Source organism: Lissotriton helveticus, chromosome 10 (assembly GCF_964261635.1).
Source record: "Lissotriton helveticus chromosome 10, aLisHel1.1, whole genome shotgun sequence".
Lineage (NCBI taxonomy): Eukaryota > Metazoa > Chordata > Amphibia > Caudata > Salamandridae > Lissotriton > Lissotriton helveticus.
Genome location: NC_136071.1, coordinates 1,197,084,343 through 1,197,109,288, shown reverse-complemented (window position 1 = coordinate 1,197,109,288; position 24,946 = coordinate 1,197,084,343). Strand labels below are relative to the sequence as shown.

General features: G+C 45.9%; 1 protein-coding gene across 1 annotated transcript in view; it reads left to right on the top strand.

Annotated features, from left to right (window-relative positions):
- VAMP7 (vesicle associated membrane protein 7) overlaps nt 1-12,734 on the top strand; it is an 81,672-nt gene extending 68,938 nt beyond the window's left edge. Inside the window, exon 8 of the mRNA XM_078664059.1 lies at nt 8,570-12,734. Within this exon, the coding sequence (XP_078520185.1) occupies nt 8,570-8,638 (69 nt within the window). The 3' untranslated portion in view covers nt 8,639-12,734. The remainder of the gene's footprint in view (nt 1-8,569) is intronic.
- Nucleotides 12,735-24,946: the final 12,212 nt, after the last annotated feature.

The following is a 24,946-nucleotide window of genomic DNA, read 5'->3' as shown; positions in this document are numbered from 1 at the left end:
CTTCCAGTGTTTAAACTTAGTTCTATTCTAAGGCTTCTCTGGCCACTGGCCACCAGCTTCCCTCATAGTGTTGCAACTGTCGGAGATCACAGCTTCATGCTTCAGTTCAGACATGTGTAATGTGTATTCGTATAGTGCACAACTCGCCCGGGAGAGTATCCTGCTACTGAAGCAGAAGCTGTGTGGACTGAGCCACGGTCGGCGCTAGGTGAAGAGCCAAGTCCTCAGATTCTTGCTTCATTCAAAAAGTGAGGAGGAGGCTCAGATGTATAGGATCTGGTTCTGCACATGCAGGGGGTTGTGCGAGAGTCCTGCTGATCGGAGGTGTCTGGCAGGTTTGTGGAAGTTTATGTAGTTGAAGTATGTGAGGCCAAGGTTGTGCAAGGCTTTGTATGTGTGCATGAGGAGGTTGAAGAGTACTCGTTTGTGGATTGGGAGCAGGTAGAGCGCTTACAGGTGCGGGTTGAAATGAGTTCTGGGGGAGGTTAAGGGTGAGCCTGACTGCTGAGTTTGTTATGGTCTGGAGTCTTCTGGTCAGTTGAGTGTTGATTCTAGCAGAATACGTTACCCTACTCCAATTTACCGGTGGTGAGGGCTTGGGTGATGGTTCTGCTTGTGTTGGTGGGGAGCAATTTGAAGATCTTCTTGAGTGTGTGGAAGCAAGAGACGGAGATTGTATCCACTTGGTGGATCATGGTGACTTGGTTGTCGATTACTATTCCGATGTTCTTTGCCAAGAGCGATGCAGATCTGAATTCGGCTGGCCATTGAATGGAGTCGAAGAGCGAAGTGTCTTTGCCAAAGATTACTACTTTTTCTCCAGTATTGGATCTTTCATAGATTTACGTTTACATGCTTGAATCATTCCCCGTCGTTGAAGTGAAAGTCCCATGGTACAACTATAAAAGCAGTGTAAAGTTAAACATAGCTTGGAAAGGCTATAATACTTTCACTTTAGAAACATATACCTTTCTTTTAAAAGCAACCAAACACCAACCAGTCAGGTTGCAGCACCCTCTAGAATATTCTAGACTCTGTCTCAGATTTTCTACTACATGACATGTTCGGGAGTCTCCCCCGAGCTCTGCTCAGTTCAACTTACCTAATGAATTTTAAAAGAAATTGTTGTATATTAAATTAGCACCAGCTAACATCTGACTGCCTACAATGTTAAACCTGGCTAAAAAAAGCTCTTTTCAGACCATGTGGAACCTGTGGGAAGAAGAGGCTGCATTTTGAAGAACAACACAAGGACTGCATATACTGCCTCTACCCATCTCACAAGGTAAAGAACTGCGCGATCTGCCGTACATTTTCTTCTAAAATCTTAAAGGACAGAGAGGGAAGATAGTTACGATGGCTTCAAAAACTTAAAGCCGAGGAAAGTGAGGTTTCTTCCTCATCTGGCTAGAGAGTACCTAAAAGAGAAAGCTCAGAAGTTCAGTCAACTCGTGAATCTCCCAAAATGTCTTAAAAAAAGACTCTCCATGGGTCTTCTAGGGAGGGAAGCCCCTTTAACAAACACTCTCAGAAACATAGGAGGCATGATATCGCTTCAGAGAAACCATAATAATCTAAATCGGAACCTTCTACGGCATCTCCTCAGGTTTCTCCCAAATTAAAAAAAAAACATTGTCAGCACCATAGGTGAAGAAATAGTCTGTGAGTGCCCCATCCACAAGAAATAGTCTACTGTGCTGTCGACATCAGCATCAATTATGACGACAGTGATGACGGTGATCGTCATCTGTTCACAGGCGAAAACGGCAATAATACTGTCGACTATCAAGTAAGTATTTGCTACTGCAACACTGTCGACGATGAATACAATACAGCCTACAATGCCTGTAAAACCATCATTAATGAGGCAAAAACGAAAGAAAGTGGGTAAAGCTGTTTCTTTAATGCAATAACACACATCTCCTAGTAGAGTATCCCCCTTACCACATATTAATTTCCTAAATGGGGACGAGTCTGATGAAGATGGTCCGTTTGAGACACACAGTCCACCGGAGCTGGATGTCCAGTACCAGCAGGATGGAGAGTAAGAAGGCAATCATTACTATGGCCAGGAGTATTATCCTCCTCAACAAGAGACGCTACATTACACAGATCAATTCCAATTGTATCTGCAACAGCAATTCTAGGACAACATGGTATGTGTACCAAAAACACTAGTGTCAGACTTACGACTGATGCTCACAGACTGCTACAAAAAATTGATTCCCAGCTACATTGACCTCACCTAGGCAGGTTTCAGTGTCTCCTCAAACCCCGCAAATGCTGCGTAATATACGAACAGCCACTTTTCAAAGGCATGCACCACAATCAAAAAGTATCCCAGTGGATGATAGTATGTCTTCAGATGAAGAAAGAGGGGAAGAGGAAGTGGGAGATGTACATACTGAGTGGGATGATGCTTAATTCCGCCTCCATCATCTTCCACAGCTGTCGCCACCTGGATGAAAAACAGTTGCCTCAAACTCATCCCCTCAGCATGGGACGACCTCTGGTTGCCCCCCGCACTGGGTACCATGCCCACAGACCACGCACGAAACCTCAGCACACTTGTCAGCGTGGCTCCTCAATTCAAAGAGTTTGCACACTTGAACATCCCAAGTGAATGCAAAGACATTCCTGCAAAGCTAGAGCAGATAGTGCAACAAGATTTGCAGTCTTAAATGGAAGCGGTTTTGTAACTGGTGTCAAGTTGAAAATACACCCTATATCATCTTCACTGGAGGAAATGATTCCTTATTACATCTGACACAGTCAGGTCTCATTCATGCCTCAATTAAAGTTCACTCGGCAGCCATATCTTGTTTCACAAGGTCATCATCAACCGCCTTCATTATGGTCTAGCAGGCTCATCAAAGAATTTCTCAAAGGGCTTTTTTGAGTTTATCCGCCAGTAATCATTCTCCTCTACTCCGGCAATCGAATACAGGATTCTCCCAACTGATGAAGAGCCCATTTGAGCCTATTCACAAAGCCGATGCGGCACTCTTACTTGGCGTTCAGATCAGCTAAAAGAGTCGGTGAAATACAAGCATTCACCATTCAGGAGCCTTTCTGCAGTTTGGAAGTGATAGAGTAATGCCATGAACAAATGCCAAAATTCATTCCAAAGGTGCCATCAGAATTCCATTTAAATTAATATTTAGAGTTAGACATTCTTTCCAGCTCCAAAAGGTGTCGCAGAACGAACATTGCATTCTTTGGATGTTAAAAGATGTTTAAAGTTTTATCTTTCCAGAGCAAAACAATTTCGTAAATCAGATCAATTGCTAGTAGCATGCAGTGCTCCTAGGGAAGGTGATCCCCTCTCGAAACTAGGTATTGCAAGATGGATGGCGACAGCTGTACATGTGTCGTCAACAAACTGGCAGCCCTTTACAGACTAAAGTGCAAGCTTAGTCTAGTAGAAGTGTATCAGCTTCTACAGCTTTGTTTACCGGTGCGTCAATACAGGGTATTCGCAGAGCAGCAACATGGAAGGATAGAAAAACATTTACGCAGCACTGCTGCTTGGATTTCACAGAGCTCAGAGATGCTGCAGTGGGCCAGGCGGCGTTAGGTCATCTTTTCCAGTAAAGGTGCGCTCTCATAGTGACTTATACCCCGCCATCTGCTAATACATTGTGCACGTTTAACATTACATATGTTGATATATATGCACATTTATATTTATATGTACATATATGATAAGCTGTTTAACTGCTATTTATTCTGATTGAAGCATGTGGATCTATGAAAGATCCAATACCGGAGAAGAAAATAAGTTACTTATCTGTTACTGTGGTTCTCAAGTATTAGTATCTTTCTTAGATTCACATGCGAGCCACCCTCCTCCCCAGAGAGGCTCACCTTCTCTTTGGTACTATTTCGTATTCACACTTAGGCTCTGAAATCTGAGCCTCTGAGGGGAGTGTTCTAGAGGGTATCTGGGGTGGTTGATCTCCAGCCATGACTCGGCGAGTTGTGCAATTAATGTGGCAATGGGCATCTGAAGGCCATTCCAGACTGGTAATTGATGCTCTGCAACCTGATTGGTTAGAGTCTGGTTGCTTTAAAAGTCAGAGATACGTTACTTAAGTGAACGTTGTATAGCCTTTCCAAGCTATGTTTAACGTTACACTGCTTTTCTAGTTGTACTGTGGAACTCTCACTTCAACGACGGGGAATGATTCAAGCTTGTGAATCCATGAAAGATCCAATACCGGAGAACCACAGTTACAGGTAAGTATCGTATTTTCTTCTTGTCTGTATTGAGTTTGAGGCAGTTTGTGTTCAGTCATTCAGGCAGAGAAACTGATCTGGGTTATTTGACTTCTTGTCAGAGAGGGAGAGTATGAACTTGGTGCTGTCAGCATAGGTGATGTCGATTCCGTGGGCACGTAGAGTGCAGTGGTGCAGGGTAGATTGAGTGGCGTTTAGTGAATTGCAGTATTCTGCAGTGATGTAGAGTGCAGTGGTGGAGAGTGCATTGGTTTAGAGAGCAGCAGAGTGGTGCAGAGTAGAGTGCAGTAGTGTAGAGTGGGATTGTAATGATACAGAGTAGAGTTCAGTGTTGCAGAGTAGATTGGCGTAGAGTGCATTGGTTCAGAGTGCAGTGGCGCTGAGTGGTGCAGCGTAGATTTCGCTGGAGTGGAGTAGAGTGGCATAAAATGCAGCGCCATTGAGTTTATTGTTTCAGAGTAGAGTTGGGTGGTGCAGGGTAGAATACAGTGACCTAGAGTGCAGTGGTGCAGAGTAGAATGGTGTAGAGTGGTTTGGTGTAGGGGCCTAGACTGAAGTGGTGTAGAGGGCAGTGTTGCAGAGTAGAGTGGCATAGACTGTATTGGCATAGAGTGGTGTAGAGTTGAGAGGCGTAGAGTGCAGTGGCGTAGGGTGAAGTAATGCAGAGTAGAGTAGAGTGGAGTGGTGCAGAGTGGGGTGGAGTGGTGCAGAGTGGAGTGGCATAAAGTGAAGTTTACCTGGTGTGGTAGCTCACTGCCATTACAGACAACAAATGTTCAACTGAAATGTCCATTACATTTGCACAGACATACCATTTACTGATAAAAGTGAACATCGCACAAACGATAATGTGTGGAAGTGTCATCACCTACCGTATTGATTTTAATTTAATCATATTAAAATATTTGTTTCCACTGCACATCAGAATTACCAAAAAAATGCTTCATTTTTTCACAATTCTAATATATTCTGAAATCTCCACAGTTAATTTAAAGGCATTTAAATTTTGTTCTGTGCTAGAAATAAATAACATCATACCTCCCTCCTCCAGCACACCCCCAGTACCGAGCAGAATTGTCAAAAAAAAATTCACTTTGAAGTCTGAGAAAGAAAAGTAACTCTAAGGTCTCTCGAAGACCGAGCCTGACATTTTATCACTGTCTCTGTTGTGGTAGAATAATACAAGGGTTTGTAAACAGACTGTGCTCCATAGAAGGGACACATTTGATCTGGCAGCCTAATTCAAATAAAGCCAGTAAATAGAAATCAAGCAACTACAAAGCAAATGGCTAGAAATTGGCGGAATGTATTGCCAGGGAAGCTTTCCGAATGTCTCCAGGATGTATTTAGCGTCTGGTAGGCTTCAACCTAAAAATGTATTGTGCAGCTATGCTATGCTGCATATCTTTAGTCCATTTCGCTGCTTGGGTATTCTTCGTATCTGCGTATAGCTTCTTTTTATTAACAAATACATTTACAAAATGTCTCTTCTGATTTTTAAATTTTTTTTATTAGAGACAGATTTTTCTGATTGCTACTTCTAGCTACAGATTCCTCACCTTTTAGAATATCCCGAGTCGCCAGACTGCTAGCAGAGATTATTTGAGCAATGCTCCCGTGCCGCAGAGGGTGGCGCCGTGTGGCTCTGCGATGACTCCGACCTGCCCCAGAAGTGATCAAGCGAAGCTGCATATAAGCAACACCCTTACAAACTAAAACCAGTGCCTTTCTTTCCGAGCCCATATACACGGATCTGGAGCTCTGCTCCCAACTTGTCAGCCTTTCAAGACTCATAAATTAACGTTGCATTGTGCTCGGGAATGTCTACACCGAACATGACCAGGTTCAAGCTGGGCTGAGACTGCAGGAAGTAGATGTGGGTCACGGACCCACATAAAAGGGCGTCTGTGGTGCTTGGTCTCCAGCCATGACTCTGAGTTGTGCAATAAATGTGGCCTTAATCATCCGAAGGCCGTTCCAGACTGGTTAAGTGAAACTCTGCCTTGTGGAGCAAAAGATAAGATGGAGGTCGAAACATAAGTCCAGCTCCTTCTCCAAGCTGTGGGACCGGTTGTGGTCAAGGTACCAGTCTTGCAAGAAGTCGCCTTCCCGCTCAAGGTTGTTCAGCAAGTCAAAGTTAAAATCTAAACACAAGCACAAAAAGAAGTGGGATTTAATCCCCTCCTGCAATTTTAAATCTAATAAGACGACCTAAGGGCTTGAAGGTAAAGACCTCAGCATCTCTTGAATTTCATCTGATAAGAGGCTACGTTGCAAATATTTAGCATGCTTCCTGTACTCTGGTGTACCTTCAGGAATCACGTAGCTGCTGTGGTCTCCTGTCGGACGTCTGTCGGCAGATAGTCTTCTGCATCAAAACCTGCTATGCACTGGCCAACAAGCCTCCCCCTGAAGCCATGCAAGCCCATTCCACCAGGACCAAAGCTGCTACAATGGCAGTCACGCACAGTGTGCACAGTCACAGGGCTGCAACATAGGCATACGTGCATACGCTCACAAAGCACAAAGCACTTCTATTTCTCTCACAGCCAGGTCCTGCGGGAAGGTCACTTCACCCTCTCGGTTCTACAGGAGTTTCCGATCGGAGTCCACTCCCCAGCCTGACCTCCACCTTTGCAAGGACTGCTGTGGTACCTAGTCTAAAGGTGTGGAATCTGTAGTTGGAAGTATCCACCAGAATAACAAGTTACGTACCTTCAGTAATGCTCTGTCTGGTCGATACTGTGCCTAAATGCAGATTCCACCCTGCCTTCACGTTCTGTGGTGTGGCCTCTTCACCTACAAATGTTCCTAGTTTTATGACCAGCACATTATCTCAACAATTTCTTCTACACGTTTGGGTACGGATGGAGAAGAATGTGAGAAACATATGTCTGCGTGCAGGAGTAGCGCGAAGTACTGTTCTGCTCCGTCCCTTCCGGTGCAGTATGGGGTCATCGTGGGCCGATCTCCCAACATGTTGCTCGAAGGTCTGACGCCTGGGGGTATTGTAAGGTAAGGAATCTGCAGTTAGATGGAGTATCCACCAGCAACAGTGTCACTGAATGTAAGTACCTTATTCTTCTGGAGCCCCACACGTACACAGAGATATTCATTGTTTATCAATTGAATTGAAATACCAGTGATGGAAAACAGATGTTACAGGTTACAGGTTGAGTTTATTTCCTTTCGTCTAGAATCTTGGGCAATATAATTTTATCTGGATGAGGTTGAGGTGGTGTGGGGGTGGGGGGTTGAAGTCATTGTTGAACCTTTGTTTCATTTGAACCTTTGTTTGGTTTCGCCAGGAGATCATCCTATGCCAATTTTTGACGAGGTGCTGGTATTTCGCTATTGTTTGCCTGTCTTCTCCAGTATCTGTTCACCTTAACACCTGAGCTAATACCTGGTGCTTACTGGTGAGCCAAAGAGGTTTCGATAGCACTGGCTTCAAACACACCCGAGTCAGTGATCGATAGATCCCTATCATAGCTTAGCGCAACATGCACACCGTGGTCTGCTCTATTGCACGGTACCGTTTATCAGATCTAGTTCTCCAGATGGGCATTACCCAGTCTTCCCTCGTTGGTTCCTGGGTTTGGGGTAGGGGTTGACATCATGCCAGGACCACCACCAGGCTAGATTTGTCCAGGCGTGCCTGGGATTTAGTTCTTCTGAAGATATTGTGAGGATGAACACTGACCCTGGGCTTTGAAAATCCTTGGGCAAACAAATACCTTACTAATAGTGCCCAAAGGGAGCAAAACCTCTTCTGAAGAATGGTAGAGGCCTTTTGTTTAAGCACCATTTTCCCCCACATGCCTTGGTAATACTGAGACTATGAGTGGCCTCCAAGTTTGGATTTTGTCTTCTTCATGTTCCCCCCAAAAAGAAATCATTAAATGGGTTCAAGGGGTGCTGTGTAATAGGCGCCCCATTCTTCACACCATTGTCTTGTCCACTGATTTACCCCTGTCTTGTTGGATGCAGTCTGCTGCTGTATGCTTTGAATATTGTGATGTGACCTACTGCCCCTTTTCCTGCACCTTTCCTAACACCCCATTTTTCCTGTAATTTTTTTTTATCAGGCAGCACTAAAAACAGTCCCCTGTAACACTATCCCCATAGCACTGTAATCCACTTTCTGTTCTCCCTGTATAAGCCCCCCCTCCTGTGTATAGCTACCATGTCTCATCTGAGAACGTCACTGCCTCTCTCCACCCCATCCCTCATTTCATTGGAGCATCTTCTTGCTCTGGGGCACCTGGCTGTTCAGGTGAGCGGTTGTACCATATTGTGATCCACTGATCGTGTTCTCCCTCGCCCACAGGTGGTGATCTTTATCATCGTGGCTGCAGCCTGTGGTGGACCCTCCTGGCCGAGCTGTGTCGGCAAGTAAGGTGTGGCTCTCAAGTCTTGCTTCGGATTGTTTCCCCTCTCTGTGGCAGAGGCGCGCTCATGGGATGTGGCTACTCTGGGGAAGAGACTTCCACGGCAGGACCGAGTAAGAATATGGACTTCTGTGCAGCAAGAGAGAGGGTACCACCGCCCGCTGCTGCGCTTCTTCTCTGCTTTTCACTCTTGTGGATTAGAGTTGAGGGGTGAGGGACAGAGTGAAAACCTCTGATCCAGAAGGACCCTCCAAGATGTTACACCGTCCTGCTGCCACTTCAGAGAAGATGGGAGATGCATTAGCCAGGGTTGCCTTTGGAGCCTGTTTTGTTGCTACCTTGGTGTTTCTCCTACAACTGTACACCTGATTGACAAACGTTCTTGTTTTTTTGTGATTGGGGAGCAGCAGTGATTAATATTTAGCACTTTAATGCAAGGTAAGATTTTTGAGGGCGGTGAAGTTTCATTTTTTTTTGTGTGGGGGGAAGAGATGCAGTGATTTGTTTTGGCAGCAGCTAGAAAGAAATATGATCCTTTGTAGAAAAGGATGGAGAACTTGTAGCCACGCACTACCAGGAGTAGTAGGATACATCGGCTATGGAGATGAAATGACTGTGTTATGGAAAGGTGGACTGATTGGAGACTAGCACTGCACCCTTTGAGCGGCAGATGCTTATGTCTCTCGGCAAGGCGGTAGTTTGGTTCCTACTTTAGTATTGTTGCTTGTTACCAACGCACCTGTATCGCCGCTCCTGGTTGTATGGGTGTCTCTTGTCTTGTGCCTATTCGTATTGATCCACGCTGCTCCACTAGTTGACTGGTATGGTTCTGGAACAGATTGTTACCCAACTCCTTATGGAATTATTTAGTGCGCCAGGGAGACTTGATGGAAATCTACCCATTTGTCTGCTCCCATTGTGGGTGTGGGGGTTCCTGGAGGCCGGCAAGACCTTGCTTATAGGATGTATCACATATTGTTAGTGCACAGGCACGCAGCCAGTCAATATTTGAATAGTTTACTCGAGCTAGTGAGGAGTCCTGCACCATGTGGTCCTGTTGGACATTGAGTCACCAGCGAACCGACTAATATCTCTGCTGAGGTTTTCTCACACCAGTTAGGTTACCAACTGCAAGGTTCAGAAGAAAGTATTGATCATCAGATGTGTCTCGACATTTGTGTGCACCGGTCCCTGGCACATGGTTCTCCGTGTCCAGTTCAACAGCTCCGCTAAGGACGATTTCCTAAGGGTCGGTAGTGAGGGCATGATAACTTTAGCACGGCCTTTCTGGAATCCTCACTCCTGGTGGTCTACAGACACACTGTTCTTCTGGAAAAGAATGTGTCCATTTTTGGAATCCATTTTCTCAGATGGCCATGGGATGCTATTTGCTCACCTTCCTTCAGGCTCAGCTGCCGCATCAGTAGAATGCTGCTGTTTAAACACTGGGCTCAATAGATCTTTGAATTGTGTACGTTGGAGTAGTGCATGCACATCATATGCGACTATATGCATTGGTGGTCCGATATCTATAGGATGTGGTGTAGGAGTAGTGTCAGCTGGAGGGGTGCATTCACACAATAGCTCACACCGCACACACCGCAAGCTTGGTCTGTGTAGGCGCAGGAGGTGCTCAAAGTAGCAAATCCCAGGAACATGCAGAGGAATTTCAATAGCGCCTTCATGTCTCCTTTTCCTAAAGTTACAAGTGTCCAAAGCGTTTAGGATATCTGCTCTGGAGTGAAGTGAAAGCCCTATCCTTCCATCTAAGGAGGACTGTGTGACGTTGGCTTCACTAGGACCCACCTATGGTCAGGAAAAACCTCTCTTGCGCTTAATGTAACTGTGCCACCTCATCTTAAGGAGCAACCCCCCGTACGATGACCTCGGAACCTCAGTGAAGGCTTTGTCCATGTGTTGAGCTCATAACCCTGTATATTCGTCATTACTAAAGGTGTGCATCAGGAAGTAGAACAGTGTCATTGTGTCGTGCACAGGGCCTGCATGTAGATCTCAATGGGACATTCCTTACGGGAACTAAAAACACAACACCGTAAAACCTAGCAGCATGAAGTAGGAAAGATGTACACTGACCGATTTAAATCTGGAGTGAGTCTGTTTGCACCAAACCTTTTCCAATGAACCGCAAAAATGAAAGAACTGTTGGTTTTGTTTAAGCCAGTTGCATGATGGTGCCTCGTACTGTGAAACACAAATGTAGGTTTTCACCCGTGTTGCCCTGTATTCTGGTTACAGTCTTCCTGTTGGGCCTGCAGTGTCACATGTTGCTGATTTTGTTCTGAATTCAACATTTTTATCCTATTACTTCTGTGTGCAGATATTGCCAACTTCAGTCTTAAACGTTTTGGGTCTTGTGTGCGTAAATGAGGTACACTTGTGTCTTTGGTGTGCATGATTTTGTATTTGACACTTTCGTATTTCTGTCCTTTTTGTTTCCTTTTGCGCATGTTTATCTTTTGTTGTTAGTACACAAGTTCTTGTATTGTTTTTCTTGTGCACCTAGGTTCCTGTATGTGAATTGTTTTCCTCCTTTTAAGTAATTGTTACTGTTCTTATTTCACTCTTTAGTGCATATTTCTTCCCTCTACACACTGCATCTGTTGTGCTCACATCGTATTAGCTTTGTGTAGTTAATTCAAAAAGATCCAAGTGGGTTTGATTTACCAAGCTAGCAATCCCCAAAGCTCATCCAGCAGCAGGGAAAGAGAGAGTTCTGATCCCTCTGCTGATTGCGCAATACTCTGTTTATATTTACAAATAATAAACCCTTTGAATGTGGCGCACAGTTGGGTTGAAGGCAGGTCGTGCATCACTCGCCCCCTCATGGCTGGAGTCTCCATTGGGTCTGCACATGTTGGTTACCATCTTTCCTGGAGTTAACTTGCTCGGTAATGGCTTTTGTTCTAATAAGTTAATGTGTTGGGTGATGTTTTTCACCAAGGACAAAGACCTCTCTGACAAAGAACCTTCCTGGGCATGTTGGTTGATGCAATGTGTGATAAGAGATTCAAAACAATTAGTAATTCAACGTGCCCATGGTGGCAAAGTGTTTTCAGTGCTGTATGTCGAACAATACAACAAAGCCTTGCTCGAGTGGAAGGTGGAGTAAAACTGATCACCAGTCCATGGGGCGTTAGCATTAGTAGCTCCATGAAGTACTTTAGCCGCAGCCAACAGTCTTTCGTATTTGAATGTGAGTGTGAGCTTATGTGACCGCTGTAGTGTACACTCCTCTCTGTTGCATGCACTCAGTGTGGGATATGGAAGTGCCCTCTTGAGGGAGACGACAAATGCTGTGAATCTTCGCGACTCCGTGCCTGGAGGCTCTAGACCCCCGTATGGGACTTTAAAAGGGCAGTATGTTTGTGCTCTTCGTTTTTACCGTCTGTTGCTCAGCCCAAGACCGATGAGGAGAGTAGCTTGGAGGGCCAGTTTTTATTTTGTACAGTTGTTTAACTTTTCCATCAAGAATTTTTTGTTTTGGGGGCACAATGCAGTCATCTGCAGCTACTAATGTTCATGTAAATTTCATTTCGGTGAATATATGTACATATGTGTTGAACTTTAAATTCTAAAATGTTTTGTCAGTGCCATCTAACACCTCATCCAAAGAACCCCTGGTGCCTCCTGCTTCTAAGCCAGCACTGGACAGTGAGGGCAGAACAATACCTCTACGCTAGCATTGACCGCTGTCTGCAGTAGGCTTCATCTAGCAGCCTTGCTAGGATTCTCACCACACACTAACTGAAATACTATGCTCATTCCCACTGTCTATCGTCACTCTTCCGCGTCTTTGGCATACACCTCATTCCACATTGAAAGTTGTTTTTATTCTGAATGTACTAATTTACCCTACACACTCTGATAGCTGTAGCGTAAACGGAAATTGAAATCACACTGTTCTGTGTGCACATTCTGGACTGTTGTGCTCTGTCTCACAGTTGGTTATAACTTTAGAAATGTCTCTTTTAGGAATATTGTCTGGCTTCTAATTTTGAAATGTTATTCATCCAACACAATTTTAAATATTCTATTCACAGTTGTTTTACAGAATGCAGTAATTAAATACTCTATTACATTAAAGGCTCTTTGTTGCTGTTTGTCAAGATCTATCTGCATAACAAACCAGATTAGCGTTGCCTCAAGTACTTCCAAACTCTCTGATGTATTGGAAAGGAGGTGCTAATTCAGTCTGACAGACTCTGACCCGTGTGCAAAAGTGGATATTTTAGAGGAGAAAATGAGTGCATCTGTTAGTTCAAGTTCCATATACATAAAGGGACACAACTCAAAGTGAGAGAAAGCGAGAGGGGAATGCCCAGTAATCGATGTTTGAGATACTTATATGAAATTAGGACAAAGGTATTGTAATCTTAAAGGCCCGACTTAGAGTTTGGCAGGCAGGGTACCCCGCCACCCTCCATCAAACCCTCGGTCCACCTGCTCTATTATGAGTCAGGTGGACGGCCATGTTTGGTGGTGGTGCCCCGCTGGCTTTGCTGCCTATTTCAATGGCCCGATGGAGTAGCAGTTGTCTATTAAGGAAATCAGACTTTTCTCCTTATTTAGAGAAGGCTGTATCTCTTTGCTGTCACTGCCAGAAAAAGAACTGGTGGCTTTAAACGGAAACTTCCAGGATATGAGGGGTCATTAGTTTTTTTTTTTATAACAAACTTCACACTTTGAGTGTTTGTTTTTGAAAAACAAAAGGTTTGGTTCGCAGCCACCTGAAATATGGCGGCAGTTCACCAAATCTGCTGTTCCTCAGAGGAACCACTGTGACTGGGTTTACTCTGGAAACCGAGAGCTCACCGATGGGTCGGTCGCTATCTCTAGACATGGCGGGCAGTTGTGCGTCAGGACGGCAAACATAATGTCCTATGCCACCCTGAAAGACGGAAGACCACTCAAAAACTACAAATTAGGCCTAAATAATTAAAGATGGTCTACATACAGATGCTTAGCATCTTGAATCTGTACAGTGATGTCAGAAAGGCCACAGCGAATTAAGAAAGTCAAAGCCTAGGAATACTTTTGTTATGTCATTGAAACATTTGCCTATACATTTCCTTGAAGATACCCATATTAGGAGACCATATCATGGAAATTAACATCTTCCTATCCTAGAGCTATAGAAATGCTCAGACTAAGGCCCTTTTGTGTCCTTGAAATTGGATGTGTGTTCATTTAAATATTTACTGAAACCAAAAGTTCCACATTCTGGAGTTTTGCATTATTCCACCAACTAGTATGTGGGGTGTGGAAGTGTCTCTAAAACCAAAGTTGAGCAGAATCTGTATGGATGACTGTGGCTGTAGATTCTATTCCCCTTCTGAGGGGTTCAAGGGTGAAATTAAGAGCTGCAGAGGAAGTTGAGTTTGTAACTACAACATTGAATATAATGTGATAGCTGTCTGAGAAGGAGACATGGAGGACATTCTCAGAGTGTCAAGGAGCATGGGGTATTTTGGGGGGTGGGATGGAGGTGGGGGAGGGGTGTGTGCAGAATATATAGACCGTTTGCCCTTTGGGTATTTTTGATAATACGGATCACTCTTGTTGGAATTTTGTCCAAAGCACCTGTTGTACTTCTTATGAATTACTCAAGCACCATAGGTCAGTGGATGTCATGCATGTTTGTTTAAGTCAAAGTCTTAGAAGAACAGAGCAGAGTTAATTTTAGCTCACTAGGGTAAAGGTGGAGATGTCAGGAACTTAAACTCTTCGCGTTTGAAAAAGCAAGGGTCTTCAAAGAAGGGAATTAACTTCTCAGAAGCTGATGAGGATATGACTACTGACAAAACTCGCGCAGAACAACTGAGTAACTGTGAAGTTGTGAAATGTCATATATATATATATATATATATATCAGTTGACGCTCATAGATGCCTGCAGGCATCACAACGAGAAACAGACTCTCCAATACGCTGCTTCTGCTCGTCAGGATTTCGTTTTTATTTTTAAATATTAGCGGTGCAAAGCGGTCATTACGCGTTTCGGCCAACGCAGTGGCCTTGAGCACATGACGGGTGAGTGAAACACATTTATTGGATCCCAGTGTACCCCGCGACAGACTGTCAGCTGACACCATAGACATAGTAAAAATACTCTGTATGATAATGGCCATAAACAAAAACATGCACTTATATAGATATTCACTTTAGCCAACATATAAAGCTTCTAATCAGATGCTTGAACCAGGTAAATTAAGAACAAATGTATACTCAAGGCTTTTAGCAATATTAACATGACCTAAACAATGTAGTCATGGGTGTTGAATCTAAACTCAACCCGCCTGAAAGACTTACGATATAAAGTGCACAAATGCAGTAATACATTAAGTAAAAGTCAAATACATATAGATGTTACTACTTAATTTAAAAACAAGTAGTGTTTAAAAATTGTAAAACCACCCAGTATAAATATGTGCAAATATGGAAGGTACAAATACTTCTTATAGTTAGCAGCAAAAAATACACGTAAAAAATGTATTTACATTTAGACTAAGTGCATAATTGATAAACCATTTGGCCATTCTATAGTGCATAATGCTGACATTGTCAATGTGAAAGTGCAAAAATAGTGTAAAGATACTTTCTGGTGAAAATAAAAATGTAAAGTTCTAGTGGAAAAAGCAGCATATAATGACTAATGTCCATAAAATCCATATATACTCCAAATTTGATTATGTACTGTATCATTCTGCAAAAACTATATACAATATCAAGTCTGTTGGTATCTGGGAAGCCCCCCAGATATAACCATGATGTCATTCTAGATAATGGCAAATCTTAATGTTGAAGTTACTACTCAAATCCTAACTCGGTGATGAATGTAAGGTATTAAAACTGGTTTCATAACGTGATCAATATTCAATCAGTGCAAATACGCCAATAAATCACTTAAAACTAAAAACTCACATGTACGCATATAAAGTATTGGTTAAAAGTCATAAAATTAAATAAACTGCAAAGATTAAAATAGGCAAGCATGTGTGGTGGCTGTGCGGCTGGGCAACTACAGGTAATAATGCAAATCTTCACAAATTTTCAGACCTCAGGGGGGCTTTAGTGCCGAGTTCAATATTGTACTGGGTTTCTAACTGTCTAAGCCTCTTTTCCCGATTCCCTTCTTGTTTGTTAATGGGCACACTGTCAATGACAAAATACTGGAGCACATTGAGATTATTGTTGTGCTCCAATTTGATGTGTCTCGCTACGGGATACGTGGGATCTGAATTGACAGTTGCCCGGAGGTGTTGCAATATAAGTGTGAAAACTTGCAGTTTAGTGCTTCCGACATACCGTAACCCGCAGATATATTTTAATGTATTTATAACGTTTTGTATAGTGTGAACATGACCCTAGAGGGTGTTGGCGTGCTTTGCATGAGAGGAAGGCAGGATATAGTTGTGAGAACAGAAACTCGTCACGTATATGAACGAAGAATAGTAAGTTTGACATCTATCGAGGCTCATTAATGTAGTAGTCGTACGCCTTGCTGCAATAGTAAGCAGGTATACAGTCCATAAATCATAAGGTGTTATCAATGGAACATAAGGTGATTTATCTTAGGGCAGAAACTTGTTCATCAGAAGAGTTCTCACTTCTTTTTTGAAGGAGGAGGTTGGTGAGATTAGGCGGACATCTGGCGGCAGAGACTACCATAACTTCTGGGTGATACCCAAGAAGGCTTTGAACCACGTTTTCTTTTTGTGGAAAATCTGTGGTTTTAGTAGCAGGGAGTTCACACTTCGTGAGGATCTACACCGCCCTGATAACTCTGGCCTTTGTGCCAGATATATGGGGGTCTTGAAATGTAGGGCTTTATTGAGTCATGCAAACAATCTTTAGTTGTATTCTTGCCTCATAAGGGAGACAGCTCAGTGCTTTTCGAACTGGGGTTCTGTGTTTGTTTCTGTTTGTTCCGGTTACAAGTCTGGCAGCATTGTTAAGGGAGACCCTGAGGGGGGCCAGTTTGTATCTAAGTAGGCCGCATAGAGTGGAGCTTCCATAGTCCAACCTGTACAAGACAAGAGCTTGGACCGCTAGCTTAAAGTCGTCCTGTGGGAGGAAGGGATTACGTTTCCTTAGGGTACTGTCCCAGGTCAGGGGATCCCTCTAAGCTAACGTCAGGGATTGAGGTATCAACCAAGGGGGCAGAAGGAACGATAGAGGTCGAGTCTTTGACCAATGCTTTTGAGGAGGGTTTTATTTTAATATAACAGCGTCTTTGTCTACTAGTTATCCGCTCCCGTGCAAACGCTGCGGGTTCAAAGGGCGGCTTCCACGGTGGCTCCAGGTTGCTTCACCGGATCCACAGGGCGGACTCTTCTCCTCTTCTCGCGTCGCTCCCGGGGTGCCCAAAACAAAACAGAAACGGGAGTCAGGCATCCATTTCTCACAATACAGTGTTAGGACCGGGGGTGAGGGACACAACGTGTGAAGGTGCTCTTCGATACACGCAGTGCGGGAGTGCTCGTGTAGGGAAGGGTCTTGGAGGGGACTATGGTACACGGGACTGTACAACTGTACAGGCGGAGGCGAAGGTACGTGCTGAGCCACCCAACCCGCTACCCGGCCCCGTACCTGTTGCAGCCACGCCCCTCCCCTGGGTGCGTGGCAGGGCGACTCGTGGGTCCGTTGGCCTCCGGGCTTCGTCTCAGCTTCTCCGGTCAGATCCTCCCGTCTTCGTTCTTCGCCGCTGGCCTCTTCTCTGCTCTCGGCTCTCGATCCTCCTCGCTTCTCCAGGGATACGCCGTCCCTCTTCCATGGGGCCGCTCTTCCTTTTCCTGTTTCCGGCCGGGTGTGGGGCGGAGCTTCGTCCACCCAGGCTGCCGAATTAAAGGGACCTCCGTCCTCCTGCTCGCTCGGCCAACCGGAGTCTTGTTCTTCTGTCCATGAGTGTACCGGCAGCTGTTTACCTCCTGCCACCACCCTTTTGGCAGGAGGTAAAAGGGTGGTGGCGTCCCACCAATTACACAGCAGTTCAGTGTCCTCAGTGTCCTGCGGAGGGACCCCGTCACATACCTCCCCCCCTGGCATCACCCGTTCGGGGTGAGGAAAGACACGGGACAGAAAGTCAGCGTTCCCGTTATCCCGTCCCTTCCGATGTTGTACGGTGAAAGAGTAGGACTGTAACGACAGGATCCATCTCAGGACCCTAGCGTTCTTGCTGCTATTTTGATACATCCATTTCAAAGGGGCGTGATCGGTATGCAGGATGAATGGTTTCCCCTCCTAAATAATAGCGCAGTTTATCCACCGCCCACTTAATAGCAAGGCCTTCCTTTTCTATGGTGGAATATCTACATTCCCGGGGAAACAACTTCCTGCTGAGGTACAGTAGGGGATGTTCTTAACCATCTGCTCCTGTCTGGGATAACACTGCCCCGATGCCCACATTAGAGACGTCTGTAGCCACTATGAATGGTTTCCTAAAGTCGGGAGACGTAAGAACTGGGGCTGTGGTCATGTTTTCCTTCAGCTGCTCGAACGCTTGCAGAGCCGCGGGTGAGGGGTGTACTAGCTCTCGAGTTTTGGTCTCCTTCCCTAGCAGATCCGTTGAAGGGGCAGCCCTTTCGGCGAAATTAGGGACAAAACGGCGGTAATAGCCTATTAGCCCCAAAAAGGCTCTGAGATCCCGTTTGGTTTTAGGGAAGGGGACCTCGGCTATGGCTTTCACCTTCTCACTTTGGGGAGCTATAGTTCCCTTTCCCAACAGGTACCCCAGATACCGGACGCTAGTGAACGCTGCTCTGGATTTTTTTGAGTTGATGTGCAATCCCGACTGTCGCAAGGCTTCGAGAAGGAGTCATAGGTGATCCAGATGTGTATCCCAGTCTTTGCTGTAGACCACTATGACGTCCAAATAGGCCGAGCTGAAAGCAGAATAGGGCTGCAGGACCGAGTTCATGAGTCTTTGGAACGTCGCCGGAGCTCCATGAAGGCCAAAGGGAAGTACAGTAAACTCATAGAGACCGCTGTCGGTAACGAAGGCGGTTTTCTTGCGGTCCTCCTCACGAAGAGGCACCTGCCGTACCCCTTCATGAGGTCGATGGTCGTGATGAACTGGGACTCTCCGATTTTCTCAATCATCTCATCGACCCTTGGTATCGGATAGGTGTCGAAAGTAGAGATGGCGTTTAAGGCTCGGAAATCCATACAAAAACGTTTGGATCCGTCCGGCTTGGGTATCATAACAATCGGGGATGACCATGGACTTGTAGAAGGGCGTATCACCCCCAATTGTAGCATTTCCTGTACCTCTTTTTGCACTGCTTCTCTGCGAGCAGCAGGGATTCTGTAGGGTCTTTGTCTTATCGTTTTCCCTGCGGGAGTGTCTATGCAATGTTCTATTCTGTTGGTCCTTCCAGGTAGGTCTGAAAACACGTCTGAATAAGACGTGAGGACCGCCCTTAGGTCTGTCTGCATCTCAGGAGTTAATTCTGGATTTACTACCAGCTGATCCACCGTGGACGCTTCCTGGTGGGAAGCGGCTTCCATCCAATGGGATTCCTGGGGTACGGGCCCCAACCACTCCTTCAATAAATTGATATGGTACGTCTGCGTTTTGTTGGCGGAAATCCGTAACCGGTAGGTGGTCTGTCCTATGCTGTCTATGACCTGGAAGGGTCCTTTCCATTCGTTCTTTGCGTTGCTGCTGATGGAGGGGAGGAGTACCAGAGCCCACTTCCCTACGGCAATGGGGCGTAATCTTTTTCCTTTGTCGTAGTTTTTCTTGTAACGGTTTTGATGGTGCTCCAAGCTGGTATGGGCCAGGTTCCGCAGTTTACCCAGTCTGGACCTGAGTTGAGTGGTGAACTCCAGCATGTCTTTCTGTTCTTGGAGCTCTTCGTTTTCCCACAACTCTCGGGTCATTTCTAAGAGTGACCGGGGTAAACGTCCGTACAATAACTCGAATGAGGAACACCCCAGACTGCTTTGTTTCTGTGATCTTATTACGTAAAGAGCCAGAGGTAGCAATCGGTCCCAGTTCGTGCCTTCCGAGGATAACATCTTTTTCAGGGTGGCTTTCAATGATTGATTATACCTCTCGACCAGACCATCGGTCTGAGGGTGGTACACCGACGTCTTTAGATGTTTGTCTAAGGATTTACATACTTCCTTCATGAGTTTGGATGTAAAAGGGGTACCCTGGTCCGTCAAAACTTCCTTCGGGAAACCGACGCGAGAAAACAGTTCCACGAATCTTTCTGCAATGGCTGCAGTGGTAGTGGACTTCAAGGGGAATGCCTCCACAAATCTAGTGGCGTAATCCACAATGACCAGGGCGTATACGTTTCCTTTTGTGGACCGGGGTAGTGGACCTATAAGGTCCATGCCAACGCGTTCAAAAGGAACCCCTATGATCGGCATGGGTTGTAGCGGGGCTGCGCTGGGTCGATGGGTGTTTTTCCTCTGACACACCTCGCATCTGGCACAATACTCCTGCACATCCTTATAAACTCCAGGCCAGAAAAAATGGCGGGTTATGCTATCAGTGGTTTTCTCTTTCCCCGCAGTGAGATGGGTGTGCGCGAAGAATAGCACTTGTTCTCGGAAAGATGTAGGTACTAACAGTTGGCAGCAGCTGGTTCTGGTGGCCTGTCTGTACAGTAGGTCATTTTTAATCAAGAATCTGGGGTACGTGGGGGAGGGAGTATCCTGAGTCTGGTGAGCACTGTCCCACGCATTAGTAAGTGTTCTATCTTCGCTCTGCGCGAACCTGAAACTCCTGTCTATCACCCAAGGGTCTGGCGTTAGTAGTGCGGGAGAGGGTTTGTCCTTCTTAGAGGGACTCAGGTTTAATTTCTCCTTAAAAAGGGATAGGAACTCGGGGTTATCTGTACCCAATATCATCTCCTCAGGTAAGCTGTCCACCACTCCTACCCGGACCCTACCTGTCACCCCATTCGGTAGTACCACAAGGATGGAAGCCAAAGGGTATGGTTTCACATCTCCGTGGACACAGCGTATGTACACTTGGGTCTCCTGTAGGTACTGTTCGGGCCGGACAAAGCGCACCAGGACTACGGACTGTTTACACCCAGAATCAAGGAGGGCTTTCATTTTGAAACCATTCATCCTCATACTCATGTGGAAGGAACTGCCCAACTCCGCGGAGTACATCACTGTCTTTGGGAGGTATCCCACCTCCATCGGTTCCTCCAGTGGTCTTTTGCGGGGGCACATCCTTGCTATGTGTCCCCACTCTCCACATTCATAGCACTGGGGTCCCTTAAACATAGGAGAGAGCATTCCGCCGGGTCGTGGTCTGGGGGCCTCCATCGGGGGCCTAGGTTTCTTTTCGGTCTTTGGCGGCGGGATACCTTTGTTGAATTTATCCAAATCTCCTGTAGCGAGTCTGGGCTGGGCCCGGGCATACTGGGCCGCCATTTCAATAGCTTGGTCTACTTCCAACCCTACGTGTTGGCGCAACCACCTTTGAGTAGCATAGGGCAAAGCGTCCATAAATTGTTCCAAATATATCTTATTGAGGATGTCCTCCTTGCTGCAGGTCTCCGGCTTAAGCCATTTGTTTGCGGCCATCCTCAAACGAAAGAACAGCGTTTTAGGGTTCTCTCCTGGAAGGCCTCTTTCCTTCCGGAATTTGACGCGATAGGCTTCGGGGTCCAAACCTAGATGGTCGAGAATGACTTCCTTCACCACTGTATACGGAGTGTTGCCTAGGGCGTTCGCCGCTTGATAGGCCGATTGGGCTTCCCCAGTGAGGAGGGGGGCAAGAAAGAACGGCCACTTGTCCTCGGGCCATCCTAACGCCCTTGCCGCTCGCTCGAAGTTCAAAAGGAAGGCATCCGGGTCTTCCCCGGGGAGGTACTTCTGCAAGGAAATGCCAGTAGGATGTGGGGTGTGAGTGCGCGCGTCCCCAGTAAACAGTGGAGGGGGTTGTGGCACGCTCTTTAACCCTTCTATCTGGGCCATTAACGAAGTCTTGAACAACTCCCTGTCAGCTTGAGCGGCGGATAGCTGGCGTTCCACTGCCCATTCCAGCTTCTGTTGTCCCTTGATAATGTGCTCGATTAGGGTATCCATCTTGTTACCACAGATGGGGGATGAAACAGATCCCACTTCTGACACCACGTGTCCCAGGTCAGGGGAGCCCTCTAAGCTAACGTCAGGGATTGAGGTATCAACCAAGGGGGCAGAAGGAACGATAGAGGCCGAGTCTTTGACCAATGCTTTTAAGGAGGGTTTTATTTTAATGTAACAGCGTCTTTGTCTACTGGTTATCCGCTCCCGTGCAAACGCTGCGGGGTCAAAGGGCGGCTTCCCCGGTGGCTCCAGGTTGCTTCACCGGATCCACAGGGCGGACTCTTCTCCTCTTCTCGCGTCGCTCCCGGGGTGCCCAAAACAAAACAGAAACGGGAGTCAGGCATCCATTTCTCACAATACAGTGTTAGGACCGGGGGTGAGAGACACAACGTGTGAAGGTGCTCTTCGATACACGCAGTGCGGGAGTGCTCGTGTAGGGAAGGGTCTTGGAGGGGACTATGGTACACGGGACTGTACAACTATACAGGCGGAGGCGGAGGTACTTGCTGAGCCACCCAACCCACTACCCGGCCCCATACCTGTTGCAGCCACGCCCCTCCCCTGGGTGCGTGGCAGGGCGACTCGTGGGTCCGTTGGCCTCCGGGCTTCGTCTCCGCTGCTCCGATCCTCCCGTCTTCGTTCTTCGTCGCTGGCCTCTTCTCTGCTCTCGGCTCTCGATCCTCCTCGCTCCTCCAGGGATACGCCGTCCCTCTTCCATGGGGCCGCTCTTCCTTTTCCTGTTTCCGGCCGGGTGTGGGGCGGAGCTTCGTCCACCCAGGCTGCCGAATTAAAGGGACCTCCGTCCTCCTGCTCGCTCGGCCAACCGGAGTCTTGTTCTTCTGTCCATGAGTGTACCGGCAGCTGTTGGGAACCAAAGGCAGGAGGTAAAAGGGTGGTGGCGTCCCACCAATTACACAGCAGTTCAGTGTCTTCAGTGTCCTGCGGAGGGACCCCGTCACAGGTACTCATCTGGTAATTCCCTCCTTTGGTGGCATGACTGATATGGTTCTGCATATCCAGGTATTTGTCTAAGGCAGCGTTCTCTAACCGGTCAATCGTCAGCTACCGGTAACTCACCAAGGCCCCATGAGTAGATTGCACAGGTAAGGTCTCAATTTAGTAGCCAATCAACATTTATTTAGTATTTGGGCTTTTTTTAGGTGACGTTCCCCCCACTTCACCCACCCCAGCAGCTCAGATTGGCTTAACTGAGCCAATCAGGGCTGTGGTGGGTTTTTCTGCTTCCCGCAACGCAAAGGTGGTGCTAACCTTTTTTTCATGTGGATTGACTTATTTCCACAAGTAATGTATTACAAATGACCCAACCGCTAGTAGTGAAACCACTTTGGCATCCTTCAAAAGCATACCATTCAATAACGGTCTGAATTCTGCTTTTCACTTAATACTGGCTAGAAAAGTCCCAAGATGTGTTTTCTGAGGTTTTCCTAACTTTTAAATGGCATGAAATAAGTGGTGCTATCTGTGTTGCTCAAAGCAGTGATGGCAGGCCTGTGTGTACATTTTGGATGGAAAAGAAAAGGCGTTGAGTCTGTACAACGCCCTTATTGATGCCGATGTCTGGAGCACTGACTTAAGCGGGATTCAAATCCGAGTGACCACAACCGGAGGAAATGGAACGCCAAGCAAAGTGAACGGTAAGGCTATGTAAAAGAAAGTGCTTAGGCCTTGTTATTTCAGTAATGTTCCACACTCAAGGACTGCTTATTTCATTGTTTTAACTGTCTGCAGTTAGAAATTCGACCGCTTCACGTTTTCTGAAAAGTTGATGTAAACTTTCAGATTAGGAGCTTGATTGAAGTACGGTTTTGTGCTCAGTTGGAAACGTATTGCTCTCGTCGAATGTGGTTTATGTCTCATTACTTGAACTTTAAGTTCTTGATAATGAAAATAATCCCTGTCTGTACTGTGGCAACAGCCCATCTTTCACCACCTGTGAAATAAAAATGGCGTCATGTGCTGGGCATTTGTCATGAATGACATGCAGTAAAAGCCTTATTATCGAGACTTAGGCCTTGTTATTTCAGTAATGTTCCACACTCGAGGACTGATGTTTTGCTGTTCTCTTGTTTTAACTGCCTGCAGTTAGAAATTCGATCCTTCACGTTTTCTGACAAGTTGATGGCAACTTTCAGGTTTGTGCTCATTTGGAAACATACTGCCCTTTTTGAATTTGGTTTTTGTCCCATCACTTGAACTTTAAGTTCTTGATAATGAGAATAAGCCCTGTCTGTGCGCTGTCTGTACTGTGGCAGCAGCCCATCTTTCATAACCTGTGAAGTCAAAATGGCGTCATGTGCTGGGCATTTGACATGGATGATATGCAGTAAAAGCCTTATTATCAAGACTTTATGATGTGCTGACAACAGGGACAATTCTTAAAACAGCAAAACACACAAAATGGAAAGAACACTGTTAAAAAAGCGGTCAATGCGTGAGTTGCTTGGCCTTAAATACCTCACGACAACTTTCACTGATCAGAAGTAGCTCTCACTACAGAAAAGGTTGGAGACCTCTGGTCTAATGTAATTCCCAAGGATTCGGCGGGGTCAATAATGTGAGGAGGACAGTTGAGGGCTATTAGATGCGCGTTCCAAAGGTAGATCTTGGGTGTGTGGTTAGGAGGAGTGATGAAGTGGAATTCTGTTATGGTAGTGTTGAGGTGATTACCAGTGAGCCAGTTTTGAGTGTTCTGCAAAGTAGAGTTGAGGGAAATAATGTTTTCTGGGAGGAGATTTTCAGATACAGTTGAGTTTCATCTGCATACATGTGATAGAGAATGTTGGCAGAATTCAATGCGTCTGCAAAAGGTTCCAGGAATAAATTGAAAATAATGGGTGAAAGGTGGAATCCTGGGGTACCCTCACAGGGACCACGAAGGGCTGAGAGAGGGATTGCTTCACCTTGACTCTTTGGGTTCTCTTATGGAGGAATGAAGTAAACCATTGCAGCTCAGGTCCTGATAGGCCCATACTTTATTCCAATAGGGACAGTAAACTGTCGTGTTTAACAGTGTCGAAAGCAGAGGATAAATCAAGTATTATCTGAAGACATGATTCATTTTGGTCTAGCATTTTTCATGTGTCATCCACATGAGTGAGTGAAGATTCCATGCTGTGACCTTGGCAAAATCTGGATTGGTGTTGATCCAGGAGTTGGAAGTTCTCTACGTGGTTGCAGAGTTGAATCTGCACGTGTTTTTCTTGAAGTTTTGCCAGAGTG